Source organism: Myodes glareolus, chromosome 3 (assembly GCF_982192425.1).
Source record: "Myodes glareolus chromosome 3, mMyoGla1.1, whole genome shotgun sequence".
NCBI lineage: Eukaryota > Metazoa > Chordata > Mammalia > Rodentia > Cricetidae > Myodes > Myodes glareolus.
In genome coordinates, this window is record NC_142028.1 from 34,959,791 (window position 1) to 34,981,093 (window position 21,303).

The 21,303-nt window shown below is 39.6% G+C and overlaps 1 protein-coding gene across 7 annotated transcripts in view; it reads right to left on the reverse strand.

Moving 5' to 3' along the window:
• Window positions 1-21,303, reverse strand: part of Zfand4 (zinc finger AN1-type containing 4) — a 91,623-nt gene that overhangs the window by 42,778 nt on the left and 27,542 nt on the right. For 5 of the 7 annotated variants that reach the window (XR_015000978.2, XM_085686938.2, XM_048444456.3 and 2 more), the window contains exons 3-5: window positions 17,230-17,305; window positions 16,207-16,274; window positions 11,987-12,173 (exon numbers count right to left, since the gene is read on the reverse strand). The exons of 1 other annotated variant lie outside the window; for it this stretch is intronic. Coding sequence is in view for 5 of the 6 variants with exons in the window: in XM_085686938.2 (XP_085543064.1) it covers window positions 11,987-12,173; window positions 16,207-16,274; window positions 17,230-17,305 (331 nt within the window). In the remaining variant the exon portion in view is untranslated. Of the gene's footprint in view, window positions 1-11,986; window positions 12,174-16,206; window positions 16,275-17,229; window positions 17,306-20,820; window positions 20,887-21,303 lie in introns of all 7 variants that reach the window. One more of the 7 variants, XM_048444461.3, reaches the window with a different exon arrangement.

Genomic DNA, 21,303 nt, shown 5'->3' on the forward strand with positions numbered 1-21,303 from the left:
ACACTAAATAATCTCCAGATGTGTGCAGCGGCAGGCACATAACCACTCCCCACACTAAATAATCTCCAGATGTGTGCAGCGGCAGGCACATAACCACTCCCCACACTAAATAATCTCCAGATGTATGCAGCGGCAGGCACATAACCACTCCCCACACTAAATAATCTCCAGATGTATGCAGCGGCAGGCACATAACCACTCCCCACACTAAATAATCTCCAGATATGTGCAGCGGCAGGCACATACCCACCCCCCACACTACATAATCTTCAGATGTGTACAGCAGCAGGCACACACACAGCCCTGGCACTAAATAAATAAATAGATTTTGAACACTTAAAGCCTGGAGTAGTGATGTACCCTTCAATCCCAGCACTTAAGAGTTAGAAGTGTATGGATCTCTGTAAAATTAAGACCAGACTAGTCTAGATAGTGAGCTCCAAGCCAGTCAGGGCTGCATAGTGAGATCCTGTCTCAAAAATAAATAAATAAACTAGTGTTTTTAAAATAATGTTTTATTTATTCTTGTAAGACTTTTAATATATTTTGATCATATTCATTACCCTCCCCCAACTCTTTCCAGATCATCCCTTACCTCCCTACACATCCAACTTCATGTTTTCCTTCTCTCTTAAAAACAAAACAAAAACCATGGAATCTAGTTTGTGTTCATCAACCCCAGATTGAGTTAATATAGCCATTGTCCATTGAAGAAAATGAATTTTTTTCCCCAGAAGTTGTTAGTTGTGAATAAGTCCTTGGCTAGAAGTGGGCATTCTAGATGAAGCACACATATCTAATCCTTAATAGTGAACAACCACATATGAGAGAAAACACACAGTATTTGTCTTTCTGGGTCTAGATTACGTCGCTCAAGATGTTCCACTTCCACCCACTCACCTGAAAACTTCATAGCTTCACTTGTCTTAACAGCTGAATTCTATAAATGTACCACACTGCCATTGTGTACTAATGGGCTGATGGACATCTAGGCTGTTTCTAATTGTTACTACATAGAATCAATGAATATAGATGAGCAAGTACCTCTGTAGTGAGATGTATCCGCGCAAGAGTTGTATAGCTGCATCTTGTGGTTCATCTATTTTCAGCTTGTTGAGGGACCTCCACACTGACTTATTTCCATAGTGACAACACCAATTTACATTTCCACAAGGTGTGAATACATGGTTCCCTTTTCCCTGCATCTCTTATCATTAACTGTTATATAATTCTTGGCCATTATGACTGGGATAAGATGAAATCTCAATTTAGTTTTGTGTTTCCCTGATTGCTAAGGATGTTGAATACTTTTCAAAGGGTTTTCAGCCATTTGTGTTTCATCTTTTAAGAATTCTATTTACATCCATGTCCCATTTAGCTGCAGTTTTTAAATGTTTAAGATACGTGAAATTGCTAATTTTCCCATTCTGTAGAATGCCTCTTCAAAAAAGGAAATCCTTTGCCCTTTATTCACTCTTAATGTCTCTGCTATCATAGAGGCCTCTCCAGTGCCTATATGTTCAAACTTGTTTCCTACTTTCTCTTCCATCTGATTCAGGATATCAGGTCTTATATTTCAGTCCTTGATCCCTTTGGAATCCAGCTTTGTACAGGGTGAGAGAGAAGGGTGTAGTTTCATTTTCTGACAGGCAACTATGCAGTTGAACCAGGACTATTTGTTGAAGATGGTGTCTTTTCACTAAAGTGTACTTTCAGCTTCTTCGTAAAATATCAAGTGTCCCTGGATATTGGAACAGGTCTTAAATTCTATTCTATCGATCAATGCCTCTTTTCTAGTTAAAAATATTTTGTATGAATATGTGTCTCTAACTGCATATATGTCTGTGTACCATGTGTATGCAGTGCCGTTGGAAGCCTAAGGAAATGATGGATCACCTAGAAACAGATGCTTGTGAGCCACAATTTGGGTGCTGGAAATCAAACCCAAACCCTCTGGCAGAGCAGACAGTCCTCTTAATCTCTGAATCACCTCTCCAGCCCCAATTTGTCTGTCTCTCTCCCCCCACCCTCAATTTCTTTCTTCAATGTCTCAAAGTTTTTATTAAATGCATCTATCATTTCCTTACTTATTACATGATGTGTGTGTGCTACTATGAAAGTTGTTGCTTCCCTGATTTCATTCTAAGTATCTTTGTCACTTGTATAAAGAAAAGTTACTGATCTTTGTGTAAATTTTTGTATCCTGCTACATTGCTGAATGTATTATCTGTAGATATTTTCTGGTTGGAGTCTTTTACTTTATAAAATCGCATCTTCTATAAATAAGGATACTTTGACTTCTTCCTTCCATATCTGCTGTAGAATATTATTTTAAGATGTGTTACATTTGTTTAACTCTGTGAAGTTGTGTTACTATGCCTGTCTAAAACACCTGATTGAGTCTTAAAAAAAGAGCTAAACAGCCAATAGCAAGACAGAAAAAGGGATAGGCGGGGCTGGCAGGAAGAAAGAATAAATAAGAGGAAAAATCTGGGAGGAGAGATCCAGGAGCAAGAAAAAAAAGAAGGACTCAAAAGGACAGTCACCCAGTCACACAGCAAGCCACAGAGAAAGAAGAAAGGTATATAGAAACAGAGCAAGTTAAAAGATAGATGGAATAATTTAGGAAAGACTGGCTAGAAAGAAGCCGAGGCATTCATAAGAAAGACTAAGCCTCCATGTTTATTTGGGAGCTGGGTGGCAGCCCCCCAAAAGAACAAAGAGTAAGAAAAAAAATCAACCAACAACACCTATCTATGTCATCTCTTTCAGTTATCTTACTCTAGTTGAGGCTTCAGAAAATATAGTGATTTTAGTGAAAATGCTTTGTGTTACTGTTTAGAATGATATTGGCTGTGGGGCTATAGAAGCTGTTTATTGATTTATATATGTTGAACCATCTCTGAATATCTGGCATGAAGGCAACTTGATCATGGTGGATAAATTTTTTTGATGCATTCTTGAATCACTTTTCAAGTATTTTTAGAATTTTTGTGCCTATGTTTATAAAAAAAATATTGGTCTATGACTTTTTTTATCTGTTGAGTCTTTGGCCTTGGTATCAGGTTATTAGTGACTTCATAAACAGAATTTGAAAGTGTCCCTTCTTGCAGAATAATTTGCAAAATACTGGTGCTTCTTTGAAAAGGTCTTGTAGAAAACTGCTGGATCCATCTGACCCTGCATAGATTTTAGTTTTAAGTTAATGTTCTATCTCATGTTTGTTTGAATTATTTACTCCATCTTGACTTAGTATTGGTAGGTTGTGTATATCTAGAAATTCACCCATTTCTTTTAGATTATCCAGTTTAGTGGAATAACAATTTTTAAAATATGATCTTGTGTTGTAACATTTCCCTTTTTGTTTATAATTTTATGGATTTATATTCTCTCTTCTTTTGTTAAATTGGCTAAAGAATTATCAGTGTTCTTTATTTTTTTTAAGAAAAATCAACTCTTCGCTTAAAAATCTGTATTAATTTCAGCCCCAAGTTTATTTCTCCCCATCTAATTTTTGGGTGTGTTATTTCTTCTTGTTTTCTAAAGCTTTCAAGTGTATAAGATGTTAATGAGATCATTCTACTTTTTAATTTTTTAAAGGTTTGTGAGCATTTTGCATGCATATATGTATGTGCACTACATAAGTACCTGGCACTGGGTGTTGGATCCCCTGAAAATGGAGTCATCAGCCACAATGTGGTTCTGGGAACTGAACCTGGATTCTCTGCAAGAGCATTAAGTAATCTTAACCTCTGAGCTCTCTCTCTAGGCCTGCTCCTGTGTTCTGATGCAGGCACTTGGTACTAGAAACTTTTCAAGTAAGGCTGCCTTCTTTGTGCCCCATAGAGTTTGATATGCTGCATCTTCATTTTCATTCAGGTCTAGAAAGTTTTGCATTTCCTTATTGATTTCTCCCCTAATTGTTATTCAGTATGTTTTTAGTTTCTGTGAGTTTGTGTGTGTTTCTCCTGATGCTATTGCTGATATTCACGGTGGTCAGATAAGATGCAAGAAGTTATTTCAATTTTCCTGTTTTTGTTGAGAATTGCCTTGTATCCTAATATGTGATTAATTTTGGAGAATATTCCATGTGCTGCTAAGAAAAAAGTGCATTCTTTAGTGTTTTGAATGTTCTGAAGATCCATTTGATTATGATATTTAACTGTACTTTATCTGTTTTTGCCTGGAAGACCTGTCTACTCATGGGAGTGGAATATTGAATTCACCCATTATCACTGTATTGGTGTCAATCTGTAATTTTACATCTAATTGCTTCTTTTATTATATTAGCTTCCCTTGTGTTTAGAACATAAATATTTCTAATATCCTCTTGGTGGGTTTTCCTATATTAAGAGTACAAAGTGTCCTTCTCTGTCCTGTGTGACTAGCTCTGGTCTACTATGTCAGGTAGAAAAGCTGCCCCTGCTCAGAATATCTTTTTCCAACCTCTTACCCTAAGATGGTGTATGTTCATGATGTGAGGTGTTTATTGGAGGAGGCAGAAAGACAGATCCTATTTTATGATTCAATCTGTAAGCTTGTTGGGTTTGGCGGGGGGGGGGGACGACTTGAGACCATTAATATCTGGAGTTGTTATTCGGCAGTGTCTGTGGTGTTAACTGGTGTTAACATCTGGCCTCACCTTTGTTTTCTATTACCCCAACTACTCGGGTTGTAGACCAGTTGAATGATGGTTGGTATCCTATTTGGTCTTTTTTATTAACTTGAAGAACTTCAACAAAGAGATTTTCCCTATCAGATTGGCTTGTAGGCAAGCCTATGGAGAATATTCTTGGTTAATGATTTACGTGGGAGGGCTCGCTGTGGGTAGTGTCATCCTTGGGCAGTTGGTTCTGGGTGCTGTAAGAAAGCTGTAACAAGCCAGTAAACAATGTTCCTCCATGCCTTCTGCTTCAATCCTTCTTCCAAGATGTTATTTGAGTTCCTGTCTCAACTTTCCTCAGTGATGGAGTGTGATCTGAGAGTTATAAGCCAAAATTTCCTCCGCAAGTTGCTTTTGGTCATGGTGTTTGATCACAGCAATAGAAACCCTGAGATGCTGTGCTTTTGGTCTTGGGGCCACTCTAGGGTTCCAGATGAGATTCCACATGGTCTGATATGAGCAGTGTACAGGGAGATGATTATCTCCAACTGTGCTTCTGGATTGGGATCAGGAGGTCCCAGGGATCAAGAGCGGGTAGAGGGCTGGGAATTGAGGCTCTAGAAGTTCCCTCTTGAATTTGCAGTTCAGATTTGTACAGTAAGTGGGGTGGCTAAAAATGTGTGCAGGTGAGGGCAGGTAAACTGGCTCTGGGAGTCCCTGTTTGAGATGAAGCTTTGATACAAACTCCTGCTCAGACTCAAAACAGTCTCAGATCTGCACGGTGTACTAGGGTGGCTGATAGGTGAAGTGTGCAGGGGCAACAGAGTTGGAGGACAGCGGCAGAGGGGATGGCACACGCACACAGACACAGACACTGATTCTGAGTGTGTTTAAGCAGTATTTGGGTCTGGCTCACCAGGGCCCAGTGGTGGGTGGGCTGCCTACAGTAGGAGCAGTAGTGGGCTCTTGGAGAACCTACCTAAAGTTCTGGTTCCAACTTGGGTTCAGACCCCAATAAGTCCCAGATTGGCAACAGTGGGTAAGAAGCTGAGGAGGTGGATCTCTATGGGTAGCCTGGTCTACAAAAGAATTCCAAAACAGACAAGGCTGTTACCATTTAACCCTTATAATGTCTGCTTAGATTTCCCTCTTAAAAAACAAGGTAGCACGATTTACTAAAATGATTTGGGACTATAAAAAATTAATAATTCTTATGTGAATGAATCTGATAGGTCTCTTAGCAAAACAGGACTATGGGTCAAAGTTGGTCTGCCACCTATTACATGGCCCATGAACTAAGGTTTTTCACACCTTTAAATAGAAAAAGATAAAAATAATTGTTTCATAACACATAGAATTGTACAGGATTCAAGCCTGCTCATGAATCCAGGTTTCATAGAACAGACTGCCTGGCTAGTCTGTACATTACATGTCACTGCTTCTGCACAATGGTGGGACTGACAGCAACACTTAGCACTGCACATTAAAATCTAGCACATTCAATTTACAGTGATGCAATCACAATTCATCCACATTTTGATGTCACGGGTATTTAGTATTGGCACCATGTGATTTCTTTTTTTTTCCCTTTTTCTTTTCTTTTTTTTCCTTTTTGAAATAAGGTCTCACCATGTAGGCTTGAATGGCCTAGAACTCCCTACTTTTAACAGGTTGACCTCGAACTTGCTCTCCACTCTCTCACTTACCAACTGCTGGTGAGCATCACCATGCCCAGTATTATTTCGTAACTTAAAAAAAATCAGTAGCTGTGCAGTGGTCGTGTATGCCTTTAATCCCAGAACTCAGCAGAGGCAGGCAGATCTCTGTGAGTTTGAGGCCGGCCTGGTCTACAGAGTGAGTTCCAGGACAGCCCAGGGCTATTACACAGAGAAACCCTGTCTTAGAAAGCCAAATAAATAAATAAATAAATAAATAAATAAATCAGTGTACATCAAACACGTCAAAACTTTAAAAGTGAACTTACAAGCATACCCATGTTACATCAGATAGAAGTGAAATCATTTGAGAATATTTTGAAAACTGGATCCCTATCTTCTTTGTAGGTCTTCTAACAAGACGTGTCTTGTTAGATCCCCTGGCAGCTTAGGCAGCTGTGTTGGAGTCTATAGACTGTGCTCACTATGTGGCTAATCCTCTTCTCAGTAATGTTCAGTCTGAAGAAATAAGAGAGTGACCTGTACTGTGGTCCCTTGAAAATAAGGCCCACCATCTTTGCTTCTCTCTGCTAGTGTTATGGGAATGAATAACCAGGTACAGATCCTCAGGAACCTTTAACTGTATGTACCTACTTGAGGTCCAGTTCTTAGCTATGGGCTTTTATGACCTCTTTTTTCTAATTACTAATAATTACTATTATTAGTGTGTGTGTGCTGTGGTGGAGTGCCATGAGACACACACTGAGGTCAGAGGACAGCTGTGGAGAGTCTGTAGCTGTCTTCTCCCTTAATGAAGGCCGGGGGTCCCACTCAAGTTTGTCAGGCTTGCATCATCAGGGAGCAGATACCATTACCTACTGAGCCATCTTGCTGGTCCTGATGTGCCCTTGTTTTTAAGTAGGGATATTCCCTGAAGTCCCAGCTGAGATGAATCATGGTAAGCAGGATATAATTTCTCTTAGTTAAGATGGAGAATGGCCCAGTAGTAAATCATCTACACAAAGTGCTCAAAGCGCTCCATCCCTAGCACTGTCTGAAAAGAGGAACATGCTAATGCAAGCAAACCAGACACAGAAATAAAAAGCAAAGGAAAACTACAATATATAAAATGCCACCAACTGGAATGGCAGGCTAAATAATACAGAGCAAAGATAGGACTGTAGAGATGGTTCACTGTGCCATTGGAACTTGCTGCTGAACACAACAACCTGAGTTCAAGCCCCCAAATCCACATGACAGAATTCTCTCAAGCTGTTCTCTGCCCACCATCTATATACATATGCGCTCACATAAATAAAAATGACATAAATTGTTTTAAAATGATAAAATTACCTAAGAACAAAAGAAAGAGAAAAGGTCATAAAATATCAGAGAATTTAAGAACTGGGAATATTAGCTCATTGTTTACAGCTGCCTAGCATGTGCAAAGCCCTGGATTCAAACCCAGGAAGAAGAAAGAGAAAAGGAAACAAGTGAGAGGTAGAAATAAAGTCAATAATATGAATTTTAAAAAAGGTAGTGAACGACAAAGAGAAAAATGTGAAGCAAAATACATGTACCAAACAATTGCCAAAATAATCTTTTTTTTTTTTGAGACATGGTTTCTATGTAGCTTTGCATCCTGTCCTGGTAGTTCTTGTAGACCAGGCTCACCTCAAACTCACAGAGATCTGCCTGCCTCTGCCTCCTCAGTGCTGACACATTAAAGGTGTGCACCACTACTACCCGGCTGCCAAAACAGTCTTAATAAAAAAGGAAAGTATCATCTGTACTGAAAGGGTCCCCTGCATATATGAAGAGAGGATACCCACTACTATCCAGTCAGCTCTTATTTCCATGTCTTGGTTAGTTATATGTCTCCGAGAGCGCAAAGAACTAGGTTAGGCTCTTCAGACCCTTGTGAAGTCAACTAGAGGTAAGAGCAACTACCTAAACTGAGGTCCGCAATCCACCACAGTGTTCAGCTACCATCTAATCAGGTGCATCTGCTTGCTTCTTCCAGCTTCTAAGATAGCACCACAGCTTCCAGTGTTAAAGAGGAAGTCAGTTCTTCCAGCTTCTTTTAAACTAGCACCAGAGCTTTCAGTGTTAAAGGGGAAGTCAGTCCTGCAACCTTTTCTTGTTGCCCACCAAGTACCCCTGGCACAGAATTACAGTAGACAATCTTCTCTATGGTCAACCTGATTTTCAAAGCCATTCACTGAAAGCATATTCATGTTTGTAGAAGGTTTCAGTACAGAAGGAAACAGTAAAATACAGGGGCTTGTTTCCCAAAGTCACAAGCCGATGCACGCCTCTCCCTTCTCAAGAGCACCAGCTCCCTCACAACAGCACCATCAATGTGTGTTGGGAATGCAAGAAGATTCTCTATCAGTAACCTGCTTTGCAGATTCCTGAAAAGCAGCGTTGAGACTGCCCTTCTGCACCATGTTAACTCCATGTTAGCTGTGCTTCCTAGGTATCTGCTTTTTTCTGGAACCTCTTCCATCTGCTGTGCTGCTACGGGCGTGCTGAATGGAGACACTGCCACTCTCTGCTCCAGTCTTCAGAGTCTGTGTTTCTTCATTTCTCTTCCTATCCACTCTTGAACTTCTCACGTTCTCAGTCTCACCTCCTTGAGAAGTTACTCCCTAGGTGTTTAAATTCCAACTTGTAAATAAGTGGGTGAGTACTAGCTGCCTCTAATTGTTATTTTTTATCCTCACCATAGCATACATCTGATAAATATCATGCATCATGACACTGGTAGAATCAGCATGCGTTTATTGTCATCACTTGGATGGCTTAGTGGGAACAAAGTTTTATCTCTGTGTTTCAGCTCTTCCACTGTTGTGACAAATAATTGGAATGACTAAAAAGGAGGGAAGATTTATTTTGTCTCATGATTTTAAAAGTTTCAATCTAGGGTCACTTGGCTCTGTAGTTCCTGGACATTCATAACACAAAACATTATGGTGGGAAGCACATGGCAGGGCAGAGCTACTCACCCCATCACAGCCAGAAGGAAGCAGAGAAAAAGAGAAGAAAGCATTCACAAAGCCTGACACCCTGAGTTCAATCCCCAGAACCCATAAGGGGAGAGAAGCAACTCCTGAAAGCTATCTTCTGACATCCATATTCTACACACATATATATGCACACAAATAAATAAAGATTTTTAAGAGAAAAATGACACAGCTGGAATTATGGTTTCCAGGGCATACCCCTCATATTCATTTCCTCAACTAGGCCCCACCTCCCAATATGCTATCATAAACCCATCATGGGAAAAATCTATTAATTATGTCTGAGTGCTTAAGATTCAATCACTTCCCAAAAGCCTATCAACTAACAACAAGGCCTCCAAAGAGGATGCTTTGGGGACTTATCAAACTCAAACCATAATGATCACTCAATTGCTGTGGGACAATAGACATTTATCCTGTCACTTGTATTATTTTTAATAAACACTGATTGGCCAGTACCCAGGCAGGAATTATAGGTGGAGCAAAGCAGCCAGGAAGTAGAGGTGGAGCAATGAGAACAGGAGAATTCTGTGAAGAGGAAAGAGTCAGTCTGCAGTCAACACAGAGGAAGCCAGACACTGAGCAAGCAAGATGAGAATGCCTCACTGAAAGGTACCGAGCCATGTGGCTAACACAGACAAGAATAGTGGGCTAATATAAAACATAAGAAAAGAGTTAATAAGAAGCTTGAGCTAATAGGCCAATCAGTTTAGGACTAATGTAGACCTCTGTGTATTTCTTTGGGACTGAATGGTTGTGAGACTGGGCAGGACAGAAACCTCAGTCAACACTTAATCATGTTTTTTTCCCACTATTTTTGGTGACCTGTACAGAAAGTACACGTAAACCTCATGAGCTTTATGACAATATTTGGGTTCAGGGGTAAACACAAACTGAAATTATAGGCCAGCAAGATAGCTTGGTGATAAAGGTACTTTTTGTGTAGGACTAACACCTTGAGCTCATCTCTGTGACCTAGGTGGTAGAAAGATAGAACCAGCCCCTGCAAGTTCCACTGACCTCCAAATACATTCACATGCATGTGTGTATAACACACACACACACACACACACACACACACACACACACACACACACACACCAGGAGTCTAACCTCTCTATTCCACACACTCTGAGCAGAATCTTAGAGGAAATTGTATGGCTCTCCACCTCTGGTATTTATAATCACTACATACTGTCCTTGAGTGTGGGTATGACCTGAGCTGACTGGTCTGGCCAACTTAATATAGTAAGAGTAAAGGGATTCTGACGATGTAACTTAGGTCCCAAATCACTTCAGTCTGAGTTCATCAAAAAGGAACTGAGAAAAGCCTCTAGCCAATGAGGAGCCAGAAAAACTCAGTTCTCTCAATCACCTAAGTGAAAGGCAATGAATTACATCACAATGTGAATATGACCATGAAAGCAGGGTCTTCCCCATAACAAACTACAGAACATACACTGCCATCACTATTAGTGTAAGGCACGAGGGTGGGGGATGGAGGTGATACCCCGAGCAAAGCACTAGTCATACTGTACTTAGATGACACAGCTCTCCAGATCACAAGCTGGGTTTTGTTTTTTTTTTTGAATGATTTTAGTACTAGATTTTCATCTTTTTGTGAATCTCACTTTAGTTACCTGTGGTATCTTTTCTTCCTTTGTCTGTTTAGCAAAGCCTTTCTCCTCATTTAATATTGATTCTCACAGGCCATCTCTGACTCTGCATTTTGGGTGACATGAAGGCCAACTCATCTGATCCCAGAGATCATATCCTCATATCCTTCTGCAACATTGCAGCACCAGGACTATGGCTACTAGATGAATGTTCAATGAAAGTGGAGATTCTCTCTCTCTCTCTCTCTCTCTCTCTCTCTCTCTCTCTCTCTCTCTCTTGCCTCTATATTAGCTAGTAATGGCTATAAACGTTCAGTTATGTTTAATGACTTAAAAGTGAAAAGAGAGCTGAGGAGACGGTTCAACCAGTCAAGGCGCTTGCTGCCAATCCTTATTACCTGAGTTTACTCCTCAGGACCAACAGGGTGAAAAAAGAGAATCTCTCCAAGATGTCCTGACTTCCAAATGTATCATGGTATAATCATGTCAAGACATATACACACAAATAAATATTGTAATTAAAAATGAAAATGAAAGTGAGTGACTCAAAGTAAGTTGAAATGCACAGAAACTATCCTGTCCCAATTCTTTCATTTTTTACTGCCTACTTAAGCAATCAATAGTGTTTTTCTTCTGGTTTTAATAGCAAGATACAGTTTATTTCCTCTTATATAATAATGAAATAAAAAAGAGATTTATACCCATTTTTAAGTAGCACAGTTAAAAATGATACCAAACTTTGGGATTAATCCTTTCTGCTATGTCATGATTATATAATAATATACTATTATCATAAGATTATATTCTAGCAGGCATCTTAGAGTTTCACAAATAAACGGAAACAAACCATTTTTACTTAAAAACTATCACGTAAAAAAAAATTTAGGAATTCCTTTTTAACTATGAATACCATGAAGGATGATTTCAGAATAACTTATCAAGGAAAGGGGTGGAGAGCACATGGAACTTACTTGGCTTGTTAATACACTACAGCTACCTCAATAACCCAAAGAGCATACAAAGGCTCCTGAAGTATGCTGTACGGTATCCGTTTCTAAGTGAAATGTGCAAATCAAACCTATTTACCTTAAAGATTCAGACAACGGTGTTAAAGTGCCATCTCCCCTGTCTACTACACGAAAGAAATTCAACTGATCTCCTTCCCGGTATACCAAAAATGTAACTTGTTTGTTGCAAGAGGTCTTTTCCCAGACCTCGTCTCGACTGGAATCCATGTATTCAGCAAGCTCCCTAAGTGGGTCTTCCACAGGAACTACAAATGGAAAGATTGATAAACAGTCTTTCAATTCACATCAACATTTTTGCACCTTGTTGCAGTAACAGGATATATATGCTGAATTTATACAACCACACTGAACATGTAATAAAAGATGCTTTCCAAAGAGGCTTCTGATAGTTTTACATTTTATACAGCATCCCTTATTAATTTTGAGAATTTAATAAGTATTGTATTTTCATCATCCCCCACATCCCTTCCTCCAATTCTTCCTATGTCTCTCTCACATCTCAAATTTATGGCTTGTTTTGTATTAATATGAAAGAAAAAATGCATCACTATTTTAAATGTCCATAGACAGGGCTTCACTTAAAACATGAGGGCATTTGTAGTCCTGTACCAGTACAGTTGATATACTTGCTAAGTCCACAATATTATCTATCATTACTTTTGTGAACCTCTTTAGCTTCCTGTGCCTTTAAATACTGGTTCCAACAATAAATCACTTAAATGTATTATAAGTACCACTTACTTTAGATTATAAAATAAACATGTGCACTCAAACACAATTGGGACACATGCTCAAGAAATCAGAGGCAAGAGAGAGCTAGTCACAAAATTTGATAATAAAGTGAATATCTAGCATGCCCAAGGTCCTAGGTTCAGTCTGTAGCAACAACAACAACAAAAAAAACCAACAAAATAAAGAAACAAAAAAAAAACAAGTAAATCTTTTCTTCAATGTTATATAAGAATATATGCTTTTATAACTGCTCCTTGAAATAGTTAAAGGTGCACAAATAGGGAAGGCATTTTAGTGTGTTAAAACTGCACTTTAAGAAAGGACCGATATGTGTTCCTTGCTGAGCCATGGTGGCACAGGCCTTTAATCCCAGCACTCAGGAGGCAGAGGCAGGGCAGATGGATCTCTGTGAATTTGAAGACAGCCTGGTCTACAAAGTGAGTTCCAGGACAAGCCCCAGTGCTACAGAGAAATCCTGTCTCAAAAAAACAAAAAGAAAAATGAAAAAAAAAAGAAAGGATCACTATATGTTTCTTGAAAGGCTTCTCTCATGACCCAGGTGTCTTGGTCAGGGTGTGTGTTCATGTCCAGTCAGAGCATAGGAGACTCACAGAGGCCTGCTGGAGCCACTGACACTTCTCCTAACTGGTAAGCCAGTGATACGCAGTTGTCCTCAATTTTCAAAGCAGTCTAACTTTCATAAACTTATTAACAAAGTTGGAATGCAGCAATGCCCTAAAGAAGTGGCATCAACAGAGAATGCACCTGATAGCAGAGTACTTGCCTAGCATGCCCAAGGCTCAAGGGTCAACTGCCAGCACCGGAAACAAGATAAAATAAGAAGAAACACTAACAGAAAAATATTAAATTTCGAAAATGAGGTAAAAATATCAAGGATGCCTCATAGTCTAAATTTAATGCTACTACTTCTGAAACATAACATTTCCATTGGCTCTCTCACAATCATACAATGTTTAAGTATTAAAATGATGTTATTCACACAGCTTCTAGTCTTCTTTGAGACACCTATGAGCCTGAGCTCACTTGCAATCCTCCTGCCTCAGGCTCCTACATGACTGGTGGCAGGCAAACACCACAATATCCAAAACTATGCTGAAAACTTGAATTTGCCACTTTCCACGTGACAGCACTAAGACGTGATTATTACCACAGGTACTAAAGGCCTTTCCTAAAACCAGGCCTTAAGGCAGAAGTAATAAGGTTGTTTATGCATGCATGCTTCTTCATAACTGAATAATCTCTAAGATTTTGTCACCTAAAAGCAATATATGTTAGAATATAAGTTTAGATAGAGAAGATTGCTTTCTTGTGCTGTTTATTTTAAGGCAAAGCCTTAACATTCTATGACCAAAACTGGCCTGTAAATTGTGATCTTGTCTTAGCCTCGTGATGACTCAGATTTATACACGTATATCTTTAATGCCTGCTTCCCTGTGTTATTTAGATAATGACTATTTTAAAAACTAAATATTATTGTAACTCACATGATGAAGGCACTTTTCAAATGATGAATCTGAGGGACTAAATGAGCTTTAAAGATGTAATAGTACATATTGCCAACTTCCTAATATAGAATGCACAAACCATTAAATACTATATAGCTCTAACTTGACATAATAGCTCAGTAAACAGTTTTTGAAGTATCCTCACTAGTATAAATATTATCAATATGACATACAATCATTTCATTTTAAATTTTTATTTATTTATTTATTTATTAATGTGTCTGCATAAGTGTATCTGCACATGAATTTGGGGGTATGGAGGTTGGATCCCTCAGAAATGGAGTGACATTTATGGGATGCCTGGCTAGTTACATGAGTACTGAGATCTAAACTCTAGTTCTCATGATTATGAAGCAAGCAGTTCCAACTGCTAAGCCATCTCTCTAACCCATAACTGATTTCTACTTCAGAAATCAGTTAAGAGAATCTCTGATGACTTCAGAGTGCTGGTTAATCAGTTTTAACATCATTTCTTTTGTTTTCTCTAAGTTATGCAGTTCTCATAAACTGCTATTAAGGTAGATAAGAAAAACTTTTTTTTCCTTTTTCCTTTCTTTTGTTTTTGTTTTTTGATACAGGGTTTCTCTGTGTAGCTTTGGAGCCTGTCCTGGAATTCGCTCTGTAGAACAGGCTGGCCTGAACTCACAGATATCCACCTGCCTCTGCCTCCCAAGTGCTGGGATTAAAGGTGTGTGCTATGACCGCCCAGCTAAGAAAAATTTTAAATCTAATTTTAGTCAAAATTATAAAGCATGGGGATATAATTTGATATGCGAGAATAAACCAGCAATAGAATCTATACTCAATTTCCAGTTTTCTAGTTTGTGGAGGAGCAAACAAATGTGAAGTTCTTCTTAAAATGAGGGTCACAGAGCAGGATTACTCTGAGCATGAGTCTATATGGTGGGGGTGCCTGTGGATAACCCGACTTGGGGGCTAGTAAGCATGCTCCCAGCTCTTCCCTGGATTAAAACCTTGTGGTGGTTTGGATAGGAATGGCCCCATAAACTCATATATTTGAATTCTTGGTCATTAGTGGCACTACTTGACAAGGATTAAGAAGTATGGCCTCGGCTGGAGAGATGGCTCAGAGGTTAAGAGCATCAACTGCTCTTTCAGAGGTCCAGAGTTCAATTCCCAGCAAATGCATGGCTTACAACCATCTGTAGTGAGATTTAGTGCCCTCTTCTGGCCTGCAGCATACATGCAGACAGAACACTTGTATAATTAATAAAAAAAATATTTAATAAAAATAAAAAGAAGTATGGCCTTGTTGGAGGAACTGTGTCACTAGGGGTGGGCTTTGAGCTTTCAAAAGCTCAAGTCAGGCTCAGTGTCTCTCTTCCTGCTGCCTGGAGATCTGGATGTAGAACTCTGAGCTACCACGTCTGCCTACATGCCACCATTGTTCCCCTCCATGGGGATGGTGGACTAAAGCTGTGAAACTGTAAGCCAGCTCCAATTAAATGTTTTCTTTTATAAGAGTTGCTGTGGTCCTGGTGTCTCTTCACAACAATAACACGAAGACACACTTTTTACTAATTAAGCTCTTTGCCCTTGTAATCTTTCCCACAGACCTTTCCTACTGTGCTATTTACATAGATCTTATCACATCCTCCTGTCTATTTTCCACACAGACCTCACAAACACCTGAAATTCCATCAAATTCTCACACATCTATTGGAGGGAGTGTTAGGAAGCAGAGACTCCATCACCTTTATTTACTGCACTTAGGACCCTCACTCAAAGTCCAATAGATGGAGCTGGAGAAATGGGTCCACAGTTAGAAGCACATACTCCTAGATTAAATTCAGAATCATGAGGAGTTTATTCTGGGATTATATATTGGAGTTCCAGGGGTCATACATCTAAGTTGTAAAGACTAATGCTTAAAAGAATCAAAGACCTAATACAGAAAAGGAACTTGGCCTAAATGAGAGCCTATAAAAACATTAACCCCTTGAATAATAGTACAACTAAACTTAAGAATTATTGTTAGAGTGCTTTAATGAATGCCTACCTTTTCTAGTACTTATCGGTCCACCACGCATAGCCAATACCAGCTTCAAGGTACAACCTTCTGAAATGCTGTGAATAGTTAGCACAAAAATAAACTATAATCACCAAATAACAATTAGTGTCAAATGAACCACTAATTATGTGCTGATTTATTAGCCTTACTATACATTTCCTAATATGTGAAGAAAAAAACAAAAATATGAATAAATATATTGTTTGCCTGTATAAATTAGAGAAAGTTTATAAGTTTTCACAAGCTTTTTAAAAAGGAGGCCCAGCCTGGTGGTAGTGCACCCACCTTTGATCCCAGCACTCCAGAGGTAGAGGCAGGCAGATCTCTGTGAGTTCAAGGCCAGCCTGGTCTACACAGACAGTTCCAGGATAGCCAGAACTATACAGAGAAACACTATCTTGAAAAATACAAAGAGTAGGCCCAAGAAAGAAAAGAAACTTAGTCAAAACCCAAAGAATGAGGAAACAGAAAATTTTTTCAATAGAATAAAAATAACACTGCAAATTCACCAGTTCTGCCAACTCCTGGTGTTCTTCCACCTCTCCGCCTCCTAACTCCTTTGTCCTCAGTGAAATAAATTCCATGAGAGAAAAGAGAAAGGTAAAATGTCAGAAAGCACATTTGTAACCACAGGTGCACACAGTACCACTTCTTAAAGAGAAAAGGGGCCTAATGAACAAAATCTCAGTGGAGAGCAACTCTCTCATGCCCAAAACATGACCAGGAAAGAATGGGTCAATATTCAGAGAAAAAAGCAAGAAGACAAGAAGTTAATACAATCACGTAAGAAGGCAAGGACGAAGAGCTCGGCATGAAACACTAAAGGTGAACTACAAACATCAGAGAACGAAGATCAAGAGCAAAGGTGGTACTGAGCCAACACATCTAGAGGTCAGAATTCAAGATGAAAGCTAGGATCAAGCTGTTCAGAAGAGACATGAAGAAAAGCAGCGGTGTGTGGAGTTACAACACTGTGCACCTATAAAGCTGCTAATAGATAGTTACACTCACTTGTAATCATTCAAGCAATAATCATCTTCAAGCTCCATGTTATTCCAAATTAAATGCTGCTGACAGATGGGAATACCTTAAGGAAAGGTGATAATAAAAAGTGTTTAAATTTCAATACTATATCTAAAGAGCACGATAGAATGCTGTGTCATTAAAGAACTACGAATACATATGAATTAAACACATTTCTGGTTCAAGTACTCTGGCCCAACAGCTGTCCTCTTCAATGTATGACTGGCACCACTTTTATTTATCCAGTGGCCAAGAAAGACAATTTCAAGTGTCTTTTGTAATCATCATCACTCTTACCTTTAAAAACTTTCCTTTGCTCAAATTTCTTTAATACTCATGGTTTACTGTGACATATACACTCCCATTGAAATAACACTCTATTCCCCACGAATCTTAGGAGATTTTCTGATTACTATTTAGGTTGCCATGATGTATATCTGAGGATTCTGGCATATATATATATATAGTACATAAGATAGAAACTGAAAGAATCTGCACCATAGGCTGGGTGGCCTAAATAATAGAAATATGTGTCTTGTGGTTCTTGAGACTGGGAGCCCATGAAGTCCAGGTTCCAAATAGGTTCATTCTAAGGTCACTTTTCTTGGCGTGTAAGTAGTTACCAGTCCCCTGTAGAGTTACATGGCCTTTTCTTTCTGTGAGAACACTAATGAGACATGTGAGAACTCTCATGTCTCTTCTTACAAAGATACTATCATGACAACTGCACCCAAAGACCTCATATAGCCCTAAATTATATACTAAAGGTCCCAATCTAGAAGTGCCTTCACATTGGGGATTACGGCTTCAACCAAAGAATTATAGGAGAAGCACTTCCTTTTTACTTTAAAAAAGATTAATTTGGGATAAAAGATAGCACACTACACCCATGCATGGACTGCTAGAATCTCCAGGGAATAAAAGGAAGCTTGTTGGAGAGCAGCCTTCCTGACGGTAGGAACACACTAGCTTTAGCTGGACAGAAAGAAAGAGCAGAAGGAAATTCCGGAGAGCATAATAGGAAGGAAACTGCAAACTGTGATGTGAAGGCCTCAGTGCTAACTGGGGAGTGCTGTCTTCCTAGAAAGGAGGGGTGTGGCACAGGAGGTTGGGACCTCTGCTCCAAAAGACAGCCTCTAACAAAGCGCAAGGTCGCATTGTATTTTCAATAACAGCAGGGAGAGGAGGAGGAAGAGGGAGAGAGTGGGAAGGGAAGGAGCAAGAGAGGAGTAGAGAAAGGTAGAAGACAGACTTTAAGAGCTGCACCTACACAGGGCAGGAAGGTTCTAGGGAAATCCTCCTTTCTTCTGGGCACTTGACTGCAGCAGCCATTTTCAAAAATTCCCTGCTGAGTCAGCCCCTAGGCAGCTCTAGAGAGAAAGACCACAACCTGTTCTGTTCACCCTGGTAACCTAGGGCAGGTGTCTCAGGACTATGGTTGAGGGCTGAGGATAGGGACAACTTTGAATCACAATCACATAGATGGAAATTTGACCTGGTGCCATGTAGAGAAATGGTTCTCAATCTTTGGATCACAATCCCTTTGAAGTCAAATGGCCCTTTCACAGCGGTTGCTTAAGACCATCAGAAAACACAGATATTTACATTATGATTCATAGCAGTAGCAAAATTATAGTTATGAAGTAGTAATAAAAGTGTTATGGTTGGGGGTCACCACCACATGAAGAACTGTATTAAAAGGTCACAGTATTAGGGAAAGTTGAGAGCCACTGACTTAGAGGCAGACTTCATGCATAGAAGGGCAACATAGAAACAGGACCAACAAAAATGTCTGTCTCTGCCCTACTGCCATGAGCAACCAGACAGCTAACGGGCTATCCAACAGCACAGAGCAGACTGGTACATGCGCCCCTACTAGGATCTACACAGAAGCAGGCTCAGTTGTTTCTTGGGATCCAAATCTGCTCCAAGAGGAATTACACAGAGATAGATCAACAACCCCCAATTCCTGGACTTCCCCGCACCCCAGGGACACCACACAGCCAGGACCAGCATCCATGTCACAGTCCCATAAAGTCAGGACCTATTAACAGACTCCTCCAGCAAGAGACTACACAGAGGCAGGCCTTCTCCAGGCCCTCATTCTCTGTTAAGGAAAGGAAACCCTGCACTCCTCACAAAATTCTTTCCTTCATTTTAAAAGAATAACGTATAATTATTTAATGAGTTTCATGTGTCTGTATAATGTATTTTGATCATACTAACCCCCCTTATCCTCTCTCAATCACCCAGCTATTCCTTCGTCACAACAGGTACCCCTTCCTCCTACTTTAGGCATTTTCCAATGACCCACTGAATTTAATTAGGGTTGCCTACATGAGCTTGGCTGTAGTGTTATTTACTAGAGCGTGAAAAACTTAGCAATGGCTGCAACGCTGAAAAAAAATTAGTGACCCCATGCCACAGACATTAATTGGCAACAGCTTCTAGGAGTGACGTCTCATAAACACACCCGCCCCATCCCTTCTAGAATGTTAACTGTTCCATCTTGTACATGTAGCCTCAGCCTTGAGTTCAGTGGAATAGCCATATCTTGTTCAGAAGACAATGCAGGATAACCCTCTCCATCCCCTGGCTCTTAATTCTTTCTTCAGTTCAGTTCAAAGTTCTCTAACCTTGAAGCAGGTAGGATTCAGAAGTTTCATTTGGGGCTGAGGGCTCAACAGTGACTCACTCCGAGCACTCTGACCAGTTAGGAGTCTCTGCATTAATCACTGCCCAATGCAAAAAGAAATTGCTCTAACTACAGATGACAGCAGCAGAAATCTTTAAGTATAAACATAATATTTCCAAGGCATTTTGACAATGGTTCATTTAGCAAAACAATAATAATTTCAAACTCTAAGGCATACAGTCTCCATAGCAACGGACTTTTGACTAGGATTACAGTATCAGGCATGAATTCCCTCCTGTGGTGTGGGCCTCAGATCCAATCAGAGAGTGGATGCCCCGTAAGAGTCACACCACTACTGCACCACTGGTCCCATCTTCCCTTGCAGTTCAGGATTTTAGTATGAAGAGCACATATCTGGGCAAGACAATGATGACTTTTCTCCCCCAATGGCCTGCATCACTTTCAGCACACAGAAGAAGCTCCTAGCTCATTTCCAGTTTGGTTTCTCTAGGTCCTGCTGACAAACTGGGTTATGTCCTCAGTAATAGAGTCTTGCCTTCTAGTTCTGGTGGACAACCAAGAATAATAGCAATAGTCTGTATTGTTTTGTGTACCTCTAGGGACTTCCTGACCAATACTTGTAAAGAAGAATATGACACTTGGCAATGGGATTTTTAAAAAATAACCTATGACTTCTGGGAGTAGCATTAACCACCCATGCAGGATACCACTATGTTCAAACTCCTTTTTAAAAAAATTATATTTGCAATCACATTTTTTTTACTTGCTAATTTTTCTGCTTTTAACTACCTGCCTTTTTTAGTACTAATGTAGATCAAAGGAAAGATGAACCATTTGCATAATTTCCCATTACTGTGTGGAAGCTACATAACTCTAAATAACTATTCCAAAATTGCAAAAGATCATACCCAACAATATAATACCTATAGATAATCATAGTTGTATGAGCCCTCTTCATTCCAAGCAACTCCATCTTCATTTAAAGATGCCTGTTAATAAAATTTTAATTTTTTATTATCTTAAACATTCACGTTTTATTAAAGCACCACTCACTGTTCTCCAACAAGTGCTCCATCATTTGCCCCAGCTAGACCGACACACACTAGACAATGGCAACCACACCAGCCTGCAAAGTCTCCTAGGAGAACCACTGGTTTCATTCTCTGGTAAGAGTGTCTTATCAGTAACATCAAGTTTTCTTTTCTCTACAAATACCTTCATTTGTCCTCACTCTAAGTATACATTGGACTGTTCCCTCAGCACAATGAAGACAACACTCACTGTCCTTGAGCTCCCATTACTATGGATAAAAAGTCTACTGTTAAGCCCAGATCTTGGCTTATAATACCTTCTCCAATTAAAACCAGAGAACACTGCTCCCTGGAAAACTAGTACTAGTCAGATTT